Source organism: Coccinella septempunctata, chromosome 7 (genome assembly GCF_907165205.1).
Source record: "Coccinella septempunctata chromosome 7, icCocSept1.1, whole genome shotgun sequence".
Taxonomy (NCBI): domain Eukaryota; kingdom Metazoa; phylum Arthropoda; class Insecta; order Coleoptera; family Coccinellidae; genus Coccinella; species Coccinella septempunctata.
In genome coordinates, this window is record NC_058195.1 from 31282265 (window position 1) to 31303875 (window position 21611).

Here is a 21611-nt window from a genome sequence, read left to right on the forward strand (position 1 = left end):
CAACAAATAAAGAATTATCCAATTTGGTGCGATCGTTTGAACAATAAAGCATTTTGAAGTAAATCATAGACCCTCTTTTATTATTATATATAGACTAGCTAACCCGGCAAACCTAGTTTTGCCATTTAAATTATTTCTAGGGTAGATAATAATAACTAACTCATCGTGATTGTGTGACAATGTGGCATATGAAAACCTATAAGTACTCTATGATTGCTCGATTGGTCGTAAGAAAAAGGAATGCCTTTTTTTCTGTACTCTACAATTTTTTTTGGGAATAATTTGTTATACAGGGTGTCCCGTAAAGACCACGTCAAACGAAAACGAAAAGTAGATCAGAATGTGCTCTAACTGATGTGAAAAAATCGTTCATATGAAAGTTTCACAGTTTTCGAGATATTTGATGTTTTATGAAAATGTCGAATTTTTTCACTTAAAATGCTTTCTCTCTTGCGGAAGCTACAATTAAATACTTTTCGAATCAGTTTTTTTTCCGTAAATTTTGTTGAATGATTACCTCAATTTATGCAATGAAAAATACCACAAAATATTATACAGGGATTCTGAAAAAAAAAATTAAAATTCATGTTCTGAAGGAAGTGTTTTTTTGTGCTGAATTCTATCTGACGTGGTATAAAAAAAAGACACTAGACCTTTTCTGCATATTACGTTGAAAAGTTGCACATTTTGTGAGGATTCCGAAAAGGTAAAATACGGGTGATAACCTTCGTCACGAAAAAAGATATTTGAATGTTTATCGAGAATGGAGCATTTCTGTGAAAAACTGATTTTGTCACCTTTTCCACAAATTCTTTCATTTTGCAGATTCTGCTGTAACATATTGAATGATTCGCTTGAAAAATGTCAGTTAGTCCCTAAATTACTTATAAAATGAAATTATTCTGTTTTTTTTCTTTAATTGCAATGATATAATAATAATAACGCACAGGACCTTCAACATCAACAAATCTATTGTGAAGAAACTTCATAAAAATATCAATAATAAAAATTCAGGATTCTTATGAGAGCAAATGCTCAAAATGACCACCCCCTTCGCTAATACATGCCCATCATCTATTGAGAAATACCTTTTTTAAAACCATACAAACTTCTCCCCGCTATTTTGGCTGGTGAAATACGAATGCGGTGTGCTTCATCTCTTATGGGATTCGAATGAATTTCCTTTTTTCAAAAAACCCCAGTAAAAAATTCCAGAGGATTTAAGTCTGGTGAATCATTGAATCGCATCACATCATATCGATGTTCGAGAGTTCTTTAGGCAAAGAAAAAGAAATAATAAAACTCATTCAGTGAATTAGCATCTTAATAACATTTTGTTGATTTGTTGATTGATTATTTTCAGCAGGAAGTGCAAAATTAAAGTATTTATGGAAAAGGTGAGAAAAGCAGTTTTTCATAGAAATGTTCCATTCTCGATAAACATTCAAATATCTTTTTTCGTGACGAAGGTTATCACCTGTATTTTACCTTTTCGGAATCCTCACAGAATAGGCAACATTTCAACGTAATATGCAGAAAAGGTCTAGTGTCTTTTTTTTATACCACGTCAGATAGAATTCAGCACAAAAAAAACACTTCCTTCAGAACATGAATTTCAATTTTTTTTTCCAGAATCCCTGTATAATATTTCGTGGTATTTTTCATTGCATGAATTGGAGTAATCATTCAACAAAATTTACGGAAAAAAACTGATACGAAAAGTATTTAATTGTAGCTTCCGCAAGAGAGAAAGCAGTTTAAGTGAAAAAATTCAACATTTTCATAAAACATCAAATATCTCGAAAACTGTGAGACTTTCATATGAACGATTTTTTCACATCAGGTAGAGTACATTCTGATCTACTTTCCGTTTTAGTTTGACGTGGTCTTTACGGGACACCCTGTATAAACCTTGCCCTTACAATAATAAACACAACAAATAAAGCATTTTGAAGTAAACCATAGATCCTCTTTTATTAATATATAGATTATCTTTTAGTCTATGTTTTTTTTTTCATTCACTGCTAATTTAGGCTTTTTTCAATCGTTCATTCCGGGGAAATTCTGCTCAATAAAACTGAGGAAATATATTATAAAGTCTGTTTATTTAAATATAGTATATATTTACATAACATCATAAATATAATTATAATTTTTCAGATTTACAATACATTACTCATAAAATAACAAAAAACAATTTTAGTCGATCCTTTTCGCTAATATGTACAAATTTATTATTCTATAGTTCAATTTATACACCTTAAACTATATCACCTCTTTTATAAAATAAAAGATAAGGAACTCTGTCTCCATGCGGTTTCAAAACACTTTCCACTGACACTGACCTCACTTTTGCATCGTCAAACCTCAACCAAGTATGATGTCCAGAATGGAACGCGTCCGCCACATAGTGTCCCTTGCTGGCCTCTTTACCTTCATGGTAAACGACAGCGAAAAGCTTGTACTGTTTCTCTGAAGAACTGCTAGGTTTTCCCGACAGGATCTTGGAATCAACCTGGAGGTCGATGGGGAACTCCACCTTCTTCATAATCTTCGTGCAACCGTTCCCATTGTAACGGAAACATTGCAGATGGAGGACAAGAACAGCCGGCAGTTTCTCGATCAGCACCTGCTGCCACGCTTCCACCTTTTGATTCGTCTTGGCCGAAGTTATTCCTTCAAGTTGATTCTTTATCGTCAGCTGTTCCAGGGCTTCCGTGATGGTTTTGGCCGTCCTGATGTTCAGCTGAAGAGTCAGGAACGGCTGTATGTTTTCTGTGGATTCATCTCCCGTTTTGTGGATCTTTGAGCACAAGAGTCCGCCGAATATGTCGCTGATTGGAGTTTTGTCGAATTGAACCTTTCTCGTGATGTTACGCTTGTTCTTTGGTCCCATTTGTTTCCAGTCTTCGGAGTCGTGATTCATTTCTATTTTGTTCTCAGTTTTGCAGGATTCGATTATCTGAAAGGACAAAAAAAGTTGTGAGATACGACAAGCAATAATATTTTGAATGTAATAATGTGAACTTATGCCAAACACCACGTACATTCGAATAATAAAAGAAGAGAAGGAAATACTTGACTAAGTTTCACAATTTTAATTGAACTATTTGTTGTCATTAAAAAATATTGATCTTAAATTCATCATTTTCATTTTCAAAATTCAATTCAGCATTCATTCAAACTGCAATTTAATTGTGAGGAGTTTTAAAAGACTATAGTTGAGTTCACTTTGGAGGTAGAGGAAGTTTGTATTTCTTAAATATTCAGATTAAAAGAGTGAATGAATCGATGTCGATACAAGAGGATGTATTGATATCTAGTTAGCATAGACCAGTTCCATGCATAAAAAATTATTGCGTTACCATAGCAACGAACAAAATAACTCATCAGAAGTGTCAGTGTGAAGTTTGAAGTCAAAAAAGTAAACCAGAGTTACGCAATAAATCAAAAGAAAGAAGATGTCCACCGAAATTGTGAAAATCGAAAAATTTGAGTATCGAGCCATCGTCAAGTACGTGTATTTAAAATGGTTACGGGGTAAGCAGATTTACGAAGATATGCTTAATATCCTTGATGATCAATGTCCTCCGTATGCGACCATGAAAAATTGGACTGCAAGCTTCAAAAGAGGTAAATTTTCCATTGAAGATGATGACCGATCGGGAAAGACAGTTTATGTGTGAGTCTCCGAGAATATCGATGCAGTTCATGACATGATTTTATCAGACCGTCGAATTAGGCTAAAACGGATATCTGAAGCACAGAATATTTCATGCGAACGCGTTCATCATATAGTTTACGTCAATTTGGACGTGAGAAAAATTGCTGCAAAATGGATCCCCAAATGTTTGAATGTTGACCTAAAGCGTGCGAGGGTAAAAGCATCGCGTTCGATCTGTGCTCGATTTGAAAACGATGTAGAATTCTTAAACCTAATTGTTACTATGGATGAGATTTGGGTACATTTCTACGATCCAGAAACGAAGCAAAAATCGATGAAATGGCAAAACTCTGGTTCTTCAAGACCCAAAATCGTCCAAAAATCGGCAAGAAAAGTTCTTGTTTCAGTTTTTTGGGATTGGCATGGAGTAACCATGATTGATTTTTTGGATAAGGGTAGAACTATAACCGGAGATTACTATTAGACATTTCTGACCATTCTACGGGAAAAAATTGAGGAGAAAAAACCCGGAAAGCTATCCAAAGGTGTTTTGTTTTTGCAGGACAACGTCCCTGCACACAAATCTAATGTTGCCATGAAAAAAATCCGTGATCAAGAGTTTGAATTACTAGAACACCCCCTTTATTCACCAGATTTGGCTCCATCCGACTATCATCTCTTTCCTCAACAGAAAGAACGTTTTAAAGGTCGTAAATTTTCTTTCAACGAGGAGGTTATAAAAGCTGTGGAGTTCTGGTTTTGAGAGCAAGAAGAAACATCTTTTTGAAAGGTCTAGAGACGTTGCAGGTTCTTTGTAATAAATGCATATCCAATTAAGAGGAGAGTATGTTGATTAATAAAATATTTTGACATTGAAATTTTGTTTGGTTCTATAGTAGACTAAGAATTTTTCAATATATCCTCGTATGTACCAATAAGAAGAATTTAAGATGAATATTTTTCAATGGTAAAGATCTATTCTGCAGATTGAATCAACAACTGGTTTCTCTAATCTCTGTATAACTCCCAACCACTTCGTAGATTTCTATCATGTAAAATTTGTACATAAAGGTGATAAAGGTAAACGTTTAGATCTTTGAAAATTCCTAGAAATATCCTCAGCCAAAAAACAAAGTATACCAATTGTAAACGATCAATTAAATTTCCGCCTATCTCCGATTTCAACATGAGTTTAATGATATGAAACCGGAAACACGCGTATCAACAAATATCTTAATTAAAAATTGCGAAACCGAGTCAAGTGTTCTAGTTCATCATGTTTAACCAAGAGTCATGCGATTAATCAATAATTTCGACTACTTACATTCATCATTTCGTCCTTCAGTCCGTTCAGCAGTAGACCCAAAAATTCCTCAGCGTCCTCTTGACGTCCCTCGACAAGAAACGAGTCGCTTCTGGTATCATTCAGGATGGTGTAGATCGAAGAGGCTTCGATCGAGTCGCCGCAGGAGAAGTCGAAACTCCCCTGTTTCTTCTTGTTCCTTTTCGATATACGGTTTAGGTAGGAATCGGGCAGCTTCTCGAAATTATTGATGAATTTGCACCTGGAAGATTTCAAATTGATTTAGATGCTGTCAAAGCGAAGGATTGTTATAAAACTTACATGTTCTTTATGATGGGTGGTAGGCCGTGTCCATTCTCCGTCAAATTCTTCGAAAGTTCTATCAGCAGATTGCATAAAGGCGGGCAGGCCAGCAAAGCTTGTAAAATCGAATTGATGTAGCAATAATTGCTCCTATTGATTAAGCCTCTTGGTTGTAGATTAGCACTTTTTCCATCAATTTCGAAGTTCGATAGAAATTCTGGAAATAAAATGAAATGTTGAGTAACAAATATAGAAAAAGTTTATTGATATCACAACAAAAATAATTGATTCTTCAACTCAAACAACTGACTATGTAAAACCTAAACGTTTTTCTACTCAAAAAATTTAATCAAAGTCTCTTCAACAACTAACCTGCTAGTCTGTGAGTGGCTGGATCAATAGTTCTGCTTTTTTCAACAGTGTCCAACGATTTAACTTTCTCATCACTGCGTTCAGTCACTAACTCTCCATTTGTCGTGGGTTCCTCTTTCTTGAAGAGACTCGTCCATGATTTCTTCGCCCATACGTTTACAGGTTCATTAACATCTGATTTGACTCCATTTTTTTTCACATCACACGTCTGGACCTTCACAGGCTTATTCTTCATTTCTTCAGTCTTGTTCGAGGATGTTGCCACAATATTTTCAACTTTAACAGGCATCACTTCGGTATTACTTTCGATCAGGTTCGATATTGGGGCACTCGGTGAATTGCGAAGTTCTTCCGCAATTTCATTGGAGGGAACTGTTTCTTTGTCAGCCGTTGTAGAAACTTGTGTGGGAATGAAATGATCCGTCTTAGAAGTTGGTGTATCAACAGATATAGCATTGTCGTATGAGATCAGTGTTTCTTCATCAACGTCTGATGGCTTCTTACATTCGACTGCTGCATTTGGTTTTCTGTGTAATTTTTCTGAAAATAAGTCGATTATTAAATTTCTAGTTACAACAAATCTTTCTTGGACTACATTTGCAAGGATATTATTATTGAAAAATACATCACAATACTCACTTTGGGGAGATTTCTTCTTGAGAGTCCAAGGCAAGGAGATTCTTTGAGGGGTATCGGACAGACAAGAATTTATGTGACGAATCTCGTCCACTTCCAACCCTGTTATATCTAAAAACTGCATATTCTGAAAATAAAATTAATATTAATGTCATTTCAGATATTGAAGTTGATATAATGTTATATTCAAAGTGCTGAAAATATCTTTGAACTTCTAGAGATACTACCATATAGGTACATGATCATTTTCAAATAAAAAAATAACACATACCTGTTTGAAACAGAAAATCTGAACAACAAACAAATTATTGAATAGCAACCAACTGACTAGGGATAAAAAAAAAGAATTACTTACATCCATAACTTGAAAATTCATCAATCATCAATCACAACACTGTAATATCACCTTAAAGTTCGTTTATAATATTCGAAAACTTGCGAGTATTCAAACAGTCTAAACAATCTTAACACCATTAAGGTTAACTCAACTGACTGACCGCAAAATGACTGCTAGGTTATATAGCACGCTACCGTTTCTACCTTTCTACCTAATTTCGTCGTTTCTGACCAATGGCATCATGCTTCTACCTGGGGTTGGGACCGCCCCCTTGCGCACAATTTGGAAATCTGACTACTTTTCGATTTCAAATGTTGTTATTCTATATTTGATAATAGATATTACAATATCTATTTCTTCAGTTAAAAGCGCATACTGATATTTTTCTAGAAAAATTGAGTTTTATTTCATCTAATTTTTGTATTTTCGTTTTCGTCACGAATCATTTTTATTATTTTATCGCGTAAAATTCAAAAATGGAACATACCGGAACTCTTCTAAGATGTTAGTTTCGTCGAAGAAAAGGAATCATTTCAATGAAATCTAATTCTTCAATATTTATCATATTCTTTTCTATTTGACTCAAACGGTATGCCCTAAACTTTTTTTGCCTGTTGGATTAGTGGATAGGTACTCTTAATTTTTTTGAAACAATTTAAGGCCTAAAATGAATAGTTGAATTGTGTGAAATTTGCAGTTTTCCATATTTTTTTAAATCTATACAGGGTAAGTCTTTAACTCGTACAATAATTTCATAAGTAGATTCTTGAGTTAAAAAAACGCTCTTTTCCCATATCATTTTTTTCGATTCGACCCTGATGAATAGATTTAGTAATTTTGAATTTTCATAAGGAGATAGGTGATCTAATAACTCAATTTGGGTTATTAGTTTACTGGTGACACATCTGTATATCTTCTAAAAAGAGTTGTAATCAGCCAAAGTACCCAATTTTTAAAAATTCACAGATACTTTTCAATTTTTCAACATCAAATTAATCGAAAACGTCGCATTATGAGAGAAAATATGAAGAACACTTTCATATTACAAAACTTTCGTCAAACTTAGTTTCAAACGTTTGATTCTTTTTTTTTGGTATTTTTCATGGTACGTAATGTTTAAATTAAAAAAACTGGAAGACGGGGGGTGATATCTTGTGTTCGAAAAGATTAGGTAACTAATCTTAAATCCTCATACTTCTAAGTAGTAAAAACAATTGAATATCAAAACTTAAGACTTTAAAATAATAGGTAGGTATACAGGGTGTCCAAAAACTAGTGAATCAAACGTCATACCACGATAGAGTAGATCAAATATTGAATGGCACCAACATTAGTTGAGCGAAAATGTACCGTTTCTGAAATAAACCTAACCTAAAGTTGCTGATTTTCAATCACAAGGCCAATTTGTGGAAGGATAGCGTTTTTTTCCCATATTATCACCCCTATAGAGGGGGTTTATCTTGAGTAATGAAAATCATGTAAAAAAAACAATTGTTTTAATTTAGATTTACTTAGGTTATTGATCAACTACTTGAAATAATTTCAATAAGGGGAGATAAAACAATAAACTTAGTTCAGTTTAGTTTATTGACCAAAATTCCTCAAAAATTTACAATAAATGAAGGACCCAAAGGAGGCATAAATGCCATCTTAGTTCAATATAATTTAAAATCGATATCCTTCTTCATAAACTGGCCCTGTGATCAAGAAAAATATTTCGAAAATCGACAACTTTAGGTATTTTAATAAAATTCTGATTATTTTGGAAACGGTGCATTTTCGTTGAACTAATGTTGGTGTCATTCGATAATATTTGGTCTACTCTATCGTGGTGTGACGTTTGATTCACTAGATAGATAGATATATAGATAACTTTATTTTCACATCACTGCAGCTCAACAAAGATACAAATGAAAAGAAAATACGTCACATTCAAAATTTGAACTAATCTAAAAACACAATATATAGGTAACAAACATATTCATCTCAATCTGTAACATGCTGAAAAAAATTCTTCAATGCTATATGGTTCTATTCTCAAAATTAAGGACAATATGGTTTTTTAAAAGACTACAAAATTTCTCTCTTTCCTGATATTCGTTGGAAGGCAGTTAAAAAACCTTATTGAGCAATAAAATGCAGTTTTTTAGGTCATAGGTAATCCATGACTTGGATAGATTACAGAGTTTATTCTCCTAGTTTTGTTGTCGTTTCTATATTTAACGAATAGTTTTTGGACACCCTGTATATTATATCATGAAAAATGATTTTGAACAGTCAACTAATCTGAAGGATACGTAATTGAACAGTTTATTCAGGTACCTATATTACTCGTAAGCTTAACATCTTCATTATCGATTTCTCTGAAGGAACCCTTTTGCCCTTCATAAAATCAAACAATATTGTTCCATAACTCATTTCTTTTGAAAAGCATGTCTTTTCAGACTTAACGTTTTATTATTTTTCTGAATTCTATTTCTTATCGATATTCATAATTACACCACATCCCTTTTGAAAATGGTCATTCTCCGAAGGGTTTGTATCCCTTTACCGCCGTTAATCGGAACTATTACCTACCTACCCATTTTCTAAGAAATTTCAATGAACGGATTTTACAGATAAAAGAGTCTTAATTCATTTCCCAATATTTCGGTCAAGAAAGTTAATATGGGTGAACTTAAACATTATTGAGGATAAATTCAGATGCATACCACCCGACGACATGAATATCGACAAGTGTTACGATCTGAATTGAGCTAGCCAATTTGCCATCGTCAAGGCCCCAAATGGAGTACGCTCCACCGAAGAAAAGCAGATGCTGACCATGGTTTCGACCTCATTTGGCCTCATCAGAGCAACACAGCATTTTTCCACGGTGGAGAACGAAAGTTTTAAATCAGCATTTCAGTATTTTGAAAATGGTTCATTTCTCTTCTTCCACATAAGATTCGGTGAAATCCTGAATTTTACTTCCATTTAATGTGTCTTGTTTCGTTCAAAACCTTCCCGAGAGAATATAAAAAAAAAGTTATACAGTCAATGTAGAGTAAACTTTCATTAAAATTGAGATTTTCAGAAAAAACAGTTTTTAACTCAAATATTTCGGGTCTTTTTCAATAATAAATCACAGGGAATGTTTTTCCAAAAAGTTTGTTGTCCATTTCTATTCAAGATATTCACTAAGATTCAATTCGAAGTCCTCCAACATATGAAACACAATGGATAATAGAAAAATATTCATTATTCATGAGATAATAAAATTTTTTGTCACTATTCATTTTCTTGATGAGAGAGAAAACTCATGATAATTTTCTTGAGAAATATGCTATTTACAATAGTTTTATTCCTTTTTCAGTTTTAAACTTTCGCAATTCTTGGTCATTAGAAGGCTAAGGAGTTTATTACATACTAGCTGACCCGGCAAACCTTGTTTTGCCATTTAAATTATTTCAAGGGTAGATAATAATAACTAACTCATCGTGATTGTGTGACAATGTGGCATACGAAAACCTATAAGTACTCTATGATTGCTCGATTGGTCGTAAGAAAAAGGAATGCCTTTTTTTCTGTTCTGTACAATTTTTTTTCAGAATATTTAGTTATATAAACCTTGCCCTAACAATAATAAACACAACAAATAAAGAATTGTCCAATTTGGTGCGATCGTTTGAACAATAAAGCATTTTGAAGTAAATCATAGACCCTCTTTTATTATTATATATAGACTAGCTAACCCGGCAAACCTAGTTTTGCCATTTAAATTATTTCTAGGGTAGATAATAATAACTAACTCATCGTGATTGTGTGACAATGTGGCATATGAAAACCTATAAGTACTCTATGATTGCTCGATTGGTCGTAAGAAAAAGGAATGCCTTTTTTTCTGTACTCTACAATTTTTTTTGGGAATAATTTGTTATACAGGGTGTCCCGTAAAGACCACGTCAAACGAAAACGAAAAGTAGATCAGAATGTGCTCTAACTGATGTGAAAAAATCGTTCATATGAAAGTTTCACAGTTTTCGAGATATTTGATGTTTTATGAAAATGTCGAATTTTTTCACTTAAAATGCTTTCTCTCTTGCGGAAGCTACAATTAAATACTTTTCGAATCAGTTTTTTTTCCGTAAATTTTGTTGAATGATTACCTCAATTCATGCAATGAAAAATACCACAAAATATTATACAGGGATTCTGAAAAAAAAAATTAAAATTCATGTTCTGAAGGAAGTGTTTTTTTGTGCTGAATTCTATCTGACGTGGTATAAAAAAAAGACACTAGACCTTTTCTGCATATTACGTTGAAAAGTTGCCCATTTTGTGAGGATTCCGAAAAGGTAAAATACGGGTGATAACCTTCGTCACGAAAAAAGATATTTGAATGTTCATCGAGAATGGAGCATTTCTGTGAAAAACTGATTTTGTCACCTTTTCCACAAATTCTTTCATTTTGCAGATTCTGCTGTAACATATTGAATGATTCGCTTGAAAAATATCAGTTAGTCCCTAAATTACTTATAAAATGAAATTATTCTGTTTTTTTCTTTAATTGCAATGATATAATAATAATAACGCACAGGACCTTCAACATCAACAAATCTATTGTGAAGAAACTTCATAAAAATATCAATAATAAAAATTCAGGATTCTTATGAGAGCAAATGCTCAAAATGACCACCCCCTTCGCTAATACATGCCCATCATCTATTGAGAAATACCTTTTTTAAAACCATACAAACTTCTCCCCGCTATTTTGGCTGCTGAAATACGAATGCGGTGTGCTTCATCTCTTATGGGATTCGAATAAATTTCCTTTTTTCAAAAAACCCCAGTAAAAAATTCCAGGGGATTTAAGTCTTAATCGCATCACATCATATCGATGTTCGAGAGTTCTTTAGGCAAAGAAAAAGAAATAATAAAACTCATTCAGTGAATTAGCATCTTAATAACATTTTGTTGATTTGTTGATTGATTATTTTCAGCAGGAAGTGCAAAATTAAAGTATTTATGGAAAAGGTGAGAAAAGCAGTTTTTCATAGAAATGTTCCATTCTCGATAAACATTCAAATATCTTTTTTCGTGACGAAGGTTATCACCTGTATTTTACCTTTTCGGAATCCTCACAGAATAGGCAACATTTCAACGTAATATGCAGAAAAGGTCTAGTGTCTTTTTTTTATACCACGTCAGATAGAATTCAGCACAAAAAAACACTTCCTCCAGAACATGAATTTCAATTTTTTTTTCCAGAATCCCTGTATAATATTTCGTGGTATTTTTCATTGCATGAATTGGAGTAATCATTCAACAAAATTTACGGAAAAAAACTGATACGAAAAGTATTTAATTGTAGCTTCCGCAAGAGAGAAAGCAGTTTAAGTGAAAAAATTCAACATTTTCATAAAACATCAAATATCTCGAAAACTGTGAGACTGTCATACGAACGATTTTTTCACATCAGGTAGAGTACATTCTGATCTACTTTCCGTTTTAGTTTGACGTGGTCTTTACGGGACACCCTGTATAAACCTTGCCCTTACAATAATAAACACAACAAATAAAGCATTTTGAAGTAAACCATAGATCCTCTTTTATTAATATATAGATTATCTTTTAGTCTATGTTTTTTTTTTCATTCACTGCTAATTTAGGCTTTTTTCAATCGTTCATTCCGGGGAAATTCTGCTCAATAAAACTGAGGAAATATATTATAAAGTCTGTTTATTAAAATATAGTATATATTTACATAACATCATAAATATAATTATAATTTTTCAGATTTACAATACATTACTCATAAAATAACAAAAAACAATTTTAGTCGATCCTTTTCGCTTATATGTACAAATTTATTATTCTATAGTTCAATTTATACACCTTAAACTATATCACCTCTTTTATAAAATAAAAGATAAGGAACTCTGTCTCCATGCGGTTTCAAAACACTTTCCACTGACACTGACCTCACTTTTGCATCGTCAAACCTCAACCAAGTATGATGTCCAGAATGGAACGCGTCCGCCACATAGTGTCCCTTGCTGGCCTCTTTACCTTCATGGTAAACGACAGCGAAAAGCTTGTACTGTTTCTCTGAAGAACTGCTAGGTTTTCCCGACAGGATCTTGGAATCAACCTGGAGGTCGATGGGGAACTCCACCTTCTTCATAATCTTCGTGCAACCGTTCCCATTGTAACGGAAACATTGCAGATGGAGGACAAGAACAGCCGGCAGTTTCTCGATCAGCACCTGCTGCCACGCTTCCACCTTTTGATTCGTCTTGGCCGAAGTTATTCCTTCAAGTTGATTCTTTATCGTCAGCTGTTCCAGGGCTTCCGTGATGGTTTTGGCCGTCCTGATGTTCAGCTGAAGAGTCAGGAACGGCTGTATGTTTTCTGTGGATTCATCTCCCGTTTTGTGGATCTTTGAGCACAAGAGTCCGCCGAATATGTCGCTGATTGGAGTTTTGTCGAATTGAACCTTTCTCGTGATGTTACGCTTGTTCTTTGGTCCCATTTGTTTCCAGTCTTCGGAGTCGTGATTCATTTCTATTTTGTTCTCAGTTTTGCAGGATTCGATTATCTGAAAGGACAAAAAAAGTTGTGAGATACGACAAGCAATAATATTTTGAATGTAATAATGTGAACTTATGCCAAACACCACGTACATTCGAATAATAAAAGAAGAGAAGGAAATACTTGACTAAGTTTCACAATTTTAATTGAACTATTTGTTGTCATTAAAAAATATTGATCTTAAATTCATCATTTTCATTTTCAAAATTCAATTCAGCATTCATTCAAACTGCAATTTAATTGTGAGGAGTTTTAAAAGACTATAGTTGAGTTCACTTTGGAGGTAGAGGAAGTTTGTATTTCTTAAATATTCAGATTAAAAGAGTGAATGAATCGATGTCGATACAAGAGGATGTATTGATATCTAGTTAGCATAGACCAGTTCCATGCATAAAAAATTATTGCGTTAACATAGCAACGAACAAAATAACTCATCAGAAGTGTCAGTGTGAAGTTTGAAGTCAAAAAAGTAAACCAGAGTTACGCAATAAATCAAAAGAAAGAAGATGTCCACCGAAATTGTGAAAATCGAAAAATTTGAGTATCGAGCCATCGTCAAGTACGTGTATTTAAAATGGTTACGGGGTAAGCAGATTTACGAAGATATGCTTAATATCCTTGATGATCAATGTCCTCCGTATGCGACCATGAAAAATTGGACTGCAAGCTTCAAAAGAGGTAAATTTTCCATTGAAGATGATGACCGATCGGGAAAGACAGTTTATGTGTGAGTCTCCGAGAATATCGATGCAGTTCATGACATGATTTTATCAGACCGTCGAATTAGGCTAAAACGGATATCTGAAGCACAGAATATTTCATGCGAACGCGTTCATCATATAGTTTACGTCAATTTGGACGTGAGAAAAATTGCTGCAAAATGGATCCCCAAATGTTTGAATGTTGACCTAAAGCGTGCGAGGGTAAAAGCATCGCGTTCGATCTGTGCTCGATTTGAAAACGATGTAGAATTCTTAAACCTAATTGTTACTATGGATGAGATTTGGGTACATTTCTACGATCCAGAAACGAAGCAAAAATCGATGAAATGGCAAAACTCTGGTTCTTCAAGACCCAAAATCGTCCAAAAATCGGCAAGAAAAGTTCTTGTTTCAGTTTTTTGGGATTGGCATGGAGTAACCATGATTGATTTTTTGGATAAGGGTAGAACTATAACCGGAGATTACTATTAGACATTTCTGACCATTCTACGGGAAAAAATTGAGGAGAAAAATCCCGGAAAGCTATCCAAAGGTGTTTTGTTTTTGCAGGACAACGTCCCTGCACACAAATCTAATGTTGCCATGAAAAAAATCCGTGATCAAGAGTTTGAATTACTAGAACACCCCCTTTATTCACCAGATTTGGCTCCATCCGACTATCATCTCTTTCCTCAACAGAAAGAACGTTTTAAAGGTCGTAAATTTTCTTTCAACGAGGAGGTTATAAAAGCTGTGGAGTTCTGGTTTTGAGAGCAAGAAGAAACATCTTTTTGAAAGGTCTAGAGACGTTGCAGGTTCTTTGTAATAAATGCATATCCAATTAAGAGGAGAGTATGTTGATTAATAAAATATTTTGACATTGAAATTTTGTTTGGTTCTATAGTAGACTAAGAATTTTTCAATATATCCTCGTATGTACCAATAAGAAGAATTTAAGATGAATATTTTTCAATGGTAAAGATCTATTCTGCAGATTGAATCAACAACTGGTTTCTCTAATCTCTGTATAACTCCCAACCACTTCGTAGATTTCTATCATGTAAAATTTGTACATAAAGGTGATAAAGGTAAACGTTTAGATCTTTGAAAATTCCTAGAAATATCCTCAGCCAAAAAACAAAGTATACCAATTGTAAACGATCAATTAAATTTCCGCCTATCTCCGATTTCAACATGAGTTTAATGATATGAAACCGGAAACACGCGTATCAACAAATATCTTAATTAAAAATTGCGAAACCGAGTCAAGTGTTCTAGTTCATCATGTTTAACCAAGAGTCATGCGATTAATCAATAATTTCGACTACTTACATTCATCATTTCGTCCTTCAGTCCGTTCAGCAGTAGACCCAAAAATTCCTCAGCGTCCTCTTGACGTCCCTCGACAAGAAACGAGTCGCTTCTGGTATCATTCAGGATGGTGTAGATCGAAGAGGCTTCGATCGAGTCGCCGCAGGAGAAGTCGAAACTCCCCTGTTTCTTCTTGTTCCTTTTCGATATACGGTTTAGGTAGGAATCGGGCAGCTTCTCGAAATTATTGATGAATTTGCACCTGGAAGATTTCAAATTGATTTAGATGCTGTCAAAGCGAAGGATTGTTATAAAACTTACATGTTCTTTATGATGGGTGGTAGGCCGTGTCCATTCTCCGTCAAATTCTTCGAAAGTTCTATCAGCAGATTGCATAAAGGTGGGCAGGCCAGCAAAGCTTGTAAAATCGAATTGATGTAGCAATAATTGCTCCTATTGATTAAGCCTCTTGGTTGTAGATTAGCACTTTTTCCATCAATTTCGAAGTTCGATAGAAATTCTGGAAATAAAATGAAATGTTGAGTAACAAATATAGAAAAAGTTTATTGATATCACAACAAAAATAATTGATTCTTCAACTCAAAAAACTGACTATGTAAAACCTAAAGGTTTTTCTACTCAAAAAATTTAATCAAAGTCTCTTCAACAACTAACCTGCTAGTCTTTGAGTGGCTGGATCAATAGTTCTGCTTTTTTCAACAGTGTCCAACGATTTAACTTTCTCATCACTGCGTTCAGTCACTAACTCTCCATTTGTCGTGGGTTCCTCTTTCTTGAAGAGACTCGTCCATGATTTCTTCGCCCATACGTTTACAGGTTCATTAACATCTGATTTGACTCCATTTTTTTTCACATCACACGTCTGGACCTTCACAGGCTTATTCTTCATTTCTTCAGTCTTGTTCGAGGATGTTGCCACAATATTTTCAACTTTAACAGGCATCACTTCGGTATTACTTTCGATCAGGTTCGATATTGGGGCACTCGGTGAATTGCGAAGTTCTTCCGCAATTTCATTGGAGGGAACTGTTTCTTTGTGAGCCGTTGTAGAAACTTGTGTGGGAATGAAATGATCCGTCTTAGAAGTTGGTGTATCAACAGATATAGCATTGTCGTATGAGATCAGTGTTTCTTCATCAACGTCTGATGGCTTCTTACATTCGACTGCTGCATTTGGTTTTCTGTGTAATTTTTCTGAAAATAAGTCGATTATTAAATTTCTAGTTACAACAAATCTTTCTTGGACTACATTTGCAAGGATATTATTATTGAAAAATACATCACAATACTCACTTTGGGGAGATTTCTTCTTGAGAGTCCAAGGCAAGGAGATTCTTTGAGGGGTATCGGACAGACAAGAATTTATGTGACGAATCTCGTCCACTTCCAACCCTGTTATATCTAAAAACTGCATATTCTGAAAATAAAATTAATATTAATGTCATTTCAGATATTGAAGTTGATATAATGTTATATTCAAAGTGCTGAAAATATCTTTGAACTTCTAGAGATACTACCATATAGGTACATGATCATTTTCAAATAAAAAAATAACACATACCTGTTTGAAACAGAAAATCTGAACAACAAACAAATTATTGAATAACAACCAACTGACTAGAGATAAAAAAAAAGAATTACTTACATCCATAACTTGAAAATTCATCAATCACAACACTGTAATATCACCTTAAAGTTCGTTTATAATATTCGAAAACTTGCGAGTATTCAAACAGTCTAAACAATCTTAACACCATTAAGGTTAACTCAACTGACTGACCGCAAAATGACTGCTAGGTTATATAGCACGCTACCGTTTCTACCTTTCTACCTAATTTCGTCGTTTCTGACCAATGGCATCATGCTTCTACCTGGGGTTGGGACCGCCCCCTTGCGCACAATTTGGAAATCTGACTACTTTTCGATTTCAAATGTTGTTATTCTATATTTGATAATAGATATTACAATATCTATTTCTTCAGTTAAAAGCGCATACTGATATTTTTCTAGAAAAATTGAGTTTTATTTCATCTAATTTTTGTATTTTCGTTTTCGTGACAAATCATTTTTATTATTTTATCGCGTAAAATTCAAAAATGGAACATACCGGAACTCTTCTAAGATGTTAGTTTCGTCGAAGAAAAGGAATCATTTCAATGAAATCTAATTCTTCAATATTTATCATATTCTTTTCTATTTGACTCAAACGGTATGCCCTAAACTTTTTTTGCCTGTTGGATTAGTGGATAGGTACTCTTAATTTTTTTGAAACAATTTAAGGCCTAAAATGAATAGTTGAATTGTGTGAAATTTGCAGTTTTCCATATTTTTTTAAATCTATACAGGGTAAGTCTTTAACTCGTACAATAATTTTATAAGTAGATTCTTGAGTTAAAAAAACGCTCTTTTCCCATATCATTTTTTTCGATTCGACCCTGATGAATAGATTTAGTAATTTTGAATTTTCATAAGGAGATAGGTGATCTAATAACTCAATTTGGGTTATTAGTTTACTGGTGACACATCTGTATATCTTCTAAAAAGAGTTGTAATCAGCCAAAGTACCCAATTTTTAAAAATTCACAGATACTTTTCAATTTTTCAACATCAAATTAATCGAAAACGTCGCATTATGAGGGAAAATATGAAGAACACTTTCATATTACAAAACTTTCGTCAAACTTAGTTTCAAACGTTTGATTCTTTTTTTTTGGTATTTTTCATGGTACGTAATGTTTAAATTAAAAAAACTGGAAGACGGGGGGTGATATCTTGTGTTCGAAAAGATTAGGTAACTAATCTTAAATCCTCATACTTCTAAGTAGTAAAAACAATTGAATATCAAAACTTAAGACTTTAAAATAATAGGTAGGTATACAGGGTGTCCAAAAACTAGTGAATCAAACGTCATACCACGATAGAGTAGATCAAATATTGAATGGCACCAACATTAGTTGAGCGAAAATGTACCGTTTCTGAAATAAACCTAACCTAAAGTTGCTGATTTTCAATCACAAGGCCAATTTGTGGAAGGATAGCGTTTTTTTCCCATATTATCACCCCTATAGAGGGGGTTTATCTTGAGTAATGAAAATCATGTAAAAAAAACAATTGTTTTAATTTAGATTTACTTAGGTTATTGATCAACTACTTGAAATAATTTCAATAAGGGGAGATAAAACAATAAACTTAGTTCAGTTTAGTTTATTGACCAAAATTCCTCAAAAATTTACAATAAATGAAGGACCCAAAGGAGGCATAAATGCCATCTTAGTTCAATATAATTTAAAATCGATATCCTTCTTCATAAACTGGCCCTGTGATCAAGAAAAATATTTCGAAAATCGACAACTTTAGGTATTTTAATAAAATTCTGATTATTTTGGAAACGGTGCATTTTCGTTGAACTAATGTTGGTGTCATTCGATAATATTTGGTCTACTCTATCGTGGTGTGACGTTTGATTCACTAGATAGATAGATATATAGATAACTTTATTTTCACATCACTGCAGCTCAACAAAGATACAAATGAAAAGAAAATACGTCACATTCAAAATTTGAACTAATCTAAAAACACAATATATAGGTAACAAACATATTCATCTCAATCTGTAACATGCTGAAAAAAATTCTTCAATGCTATATGGTTCTATTCTCAAAATTAAGGACAATATGGTTTTTTAAAAGACTACAAAATTTCTCTCTTTCCTGATATTCGTTGGAAGGCAGTTAAAAAACCTTATTGAGCAATAAAATGCAGTTTTTTAGGTCATAGGTAATCCATGACTTGGATAGATTACAGAGTTTATTCTCCTAGTTTTGTTGTCGTTTCTATATTTAACGAATAGTTTTTGGACACCCTGTATATTATATCATGAAAAATGATTTTGAACAGTCAACTAATCTGAAGGATACGTAATTGAACAGTTTATTCAGGTACCTATATTACTCGTAAGCTTAACATCTTCATTATCGATTTCTCTGAAGGAACCCTTTTGCCCTTCATAAAATCAAACAATATTGTTCCATAACTCATTTCTTTTGAAAAGCATGTCTTTTCAGACTTAACGTTTTATTATTTTTCTGAATTCTATTTCTTATCGATATTCATAATTACACCACATCCCTTTTGAAAATGGTCATTCTCCGAAGGGTTTGTATCCCTTTACCGCCGTTAATCGGAACTATTACCTACCTACCCATTTTCTAAGAAATTTCAATGAACGGATTATACAGATAAAAGAGTCTTAATTCATTTCCCAATATTTCGGTCAAGAAAGTTAATATGGGTGAACTTAAACATTATTGAGGATAAATTCAGATGCATACCACCCGACGACATGAATATCGACAAGTGTTACGATCTGAATTGAGCTAGCCAATTTGCCATCGTCAAGGCCCCAAATGGAGTACGCTCCACCGAAGAAAAGCAGATGCTGACCATGGTTTCGACCTCATTTGGCCTCATCAGAGCAACACAGCATTTTTCCACGGTGGAGAACGAAAGTTTTAAATCAGCATTTCAGTATTTTGAAAATGGTTCATTTCTCTTCTTCCACATAAGATTCGGTGAAATCCTGAATTTTACTTCCATTTAATGTGTCTTGTTTCGTTCAAAACCTTCCCGAGAGAATATAAAAAAAAAGTTATACAGTCAATGTAGAGTAAACTTTCATTAAAATTGAGATTTTCAGAAAAAACAGTTTTTAACTCAAATATTTCGGGTCTTTTTCAATAATAAATCACAGGGAATGTTTTTCCAAAAAGTTTGTTGTCCATTTCTATTCAAGATATTCACTAAGATTCAATTCGAAGTCCTCCAACATATGAAACACAATGGATAATAGAAAAATATTCATTATTCATGAGATAATAAAATTTTTTGTCACTATTCATTTTCTTGATGAGAGAGAAAACTCATGATAATTTTCTTGAGAAATATGCTATTTACAATAGTTTTATTCCTTTTCCAGTTTTAAACTTTCGCAATTCTTGGTCATTAGAAGGCTAAGGAGTTTATTACATACTAGCTGACCCGGCAAACCTTGTTTTGCCATTTAAATTATTTCAAGGGTAGATAATAATAACTAACTCATCGTGATTGTGTGACAATGTGGCATACGAAAACCTATAAGTACTCTATGATTGCTCGATTGGTCGTAAGAAAAAGGAATGCCTTTTTTTCTGTTCTGTACAATTTTTTTTCAGAATATTTAGTTATATAAACCTTGCCCTAACAATAATAAACACAACAAATAAAGAATTGTCCAATTTGGTGCGATCGTTTGAACAATAAAGCATTTTGAAGTAAATCATAGACCCTCTTTTATTATTATATATAGACTAGCTAACCCGGCAAACCTAGTTTTGCCATTTAAATTATTTCTAGGGTAGATAATAATAACTAACTCATCGTGATTGTGTGACAATGTGGCATATGAAAACCTATAAGTACTCTATGATTGCTCGATTGGTCGTAAGAAAAAGGAATGCCTTTTTTTCTGTACTCTACAATTTTTTTTGGGAATAATTTGTTATACAGGGTGTCCCGTAAAGACCACGTCAAACGAAAACGAAAAGTAGATCAGAATGTGCTCTAACTGATGTGAAAAAATCGTTCATATGAAAGTTTCACAGTTTTCGAGATATTTGATGTTTTATGAAAATGTCGAATTTTTTCACTTAAAATGCTTTCTCTCTTGCGGAAGCTACAATTAAATACTTTTCGAATCAGTTTTTTTTCCGTAAATTTTGTTGAATGATTACCTCAATTCATGCAATGAAAAATACCACAAAATATTATACAGGGATTCTGAAAAAAAAAATTAAAATTCATGTTCTGAAGGAAGTGTTTTTTTGTGCTGAATTCTATCTGACGTGGTATAAAAAAAAGACACTAGACCTTTTCTGCATATTACGTTGAAAAGTTGCCCATTTTGTGAGGATTCCGAAAAGGTAAAATACGGGTGATAACCTTCGTCACGAAAAAAGATATTTGAATGTTTATCGAGAATGGAGCATTTCTGTGAAAAACTGATTTTGTCACCTTTTCCACAAATTCTTTCATTTTGCAGATTCTGCTGTAACATATTGAATGATTCGCTTGAAAAATGTCAGTTAGTCCCTAAATTACTTATAAAATGAAATTATTCTGTTTTTTTCTTTAATTGAAATGATATAATAATAATAACGCACAGGACCTTCAACATCAACAAATCTATTGTGAAGAAACTTCATAAAAATATCAATAATAAAAATTCAGGATTCTTATGAGAGCAAATGCTCAAAATGACCACCCCCTTCGCTGCTACATGCCCATCATCTATTGAGAAATACCTTTTTTAAAACCATACAAACTTCTCCCCGCTATTTAGGCTGCTGAAATACG

At 33.4% G+C, this 21611-nt stretch overlaps 2 protein-coding genes across 2 annotated transcripts; both read right to left on the bottom strand.

The window, feature by feature from the left end:
• Positions 1-2201: 2201 nt before the first annotated feature.
• Positions 2202-6736, bottom strand: LOC123317786 (ubiquitin carboxyl-terminal hydrolase 10-like). The gene is made up of 6 exons (XM_044904395.1): positions 6634-6736; positions 6282-6405; positions 5643-6182; positions 5289-5487; positions 4989-5229; positions 2202-2962 (listed from the first exon to the last, which is right to left on the bottom strand). Exons 1-6 carry the CDS (start codon positions 6652-6654, stop codon positions 2261-2263), a joined length of 1827 nt encoding a protein of 608 aa, XP_044760330.1. The 5' UTR covers positions 6655-6736; the 3' UTR covers positions 2202-2260.
• A 5752-nt stretch (positions 6737-12488) lies between these two features.
• On the bottom strand, positions 12489-16763 carry LOC123317787 (ubiquitin carboxyl-terminal hydrolase 10-like). Its single transcript, XM_044904396.1, has 5 exons — positions 16515-16763; positions 15876-16415; positions 15522-15720; positions 15222-15462; positions 12489-13195 (listed from the first exon to the last, which is right to left on the bottom strand). Exons 1-5 carry the CDS (start codon positions 16633-16635, stop codon positions 12494-12496), a joined length of 1803 nt encoding a protein of 600 aa, XP_044760331.1. The 5' UTR covers positions 16636-16763; the 3' UTR covers positions 12489-12493.
• Positions 16764-21611: the final 4848 nt, after the last annotated feature.

Bases quoted from the DNA above. Each gene is read 5' to 3' on its own strand.
- LOC123317787 (XM_044904396.1), bottom strand. From the start codon at position 16,635: ATGCAGTTTTTAGATATAACAGGGTTGGAAGTGGACGAGATTCGTCAC. The intron at 15,463-15,521 runs GTAAGTTTTATA...GAAATCTTCCAG, and splicing joins CCACCCATCATAAAGAACAT to GTGCAAATTCATCAATAATT. The intron at 13,196-15,221 runs GTAAGTAGTCGA...TTGTCCTTTCAG, and splicing joins TGAAGGACGAAATGATGAAT to ATAATCGAATCCTGCAAAAC.
- LOC123317786 (XM_044904395.1), bottom strand. From the start codon at position 6,654: ATGAATTTTCAAGTTATGGAT. The intron at 6,406-6,633 runs GTAAGTAATTCT...TTTTATTTTCAG, and splicing joins TGAATTTTCAAGTTATGGAT to AATATGCAGTTTTTAGATAT. The intron at 5,230-5,288 runs GTAAGTTTTATA...GAAATCTTCCAG, and splicing joins CCACCCATCATAAAGAACAT to GTGCAAATTCATCAATAATT.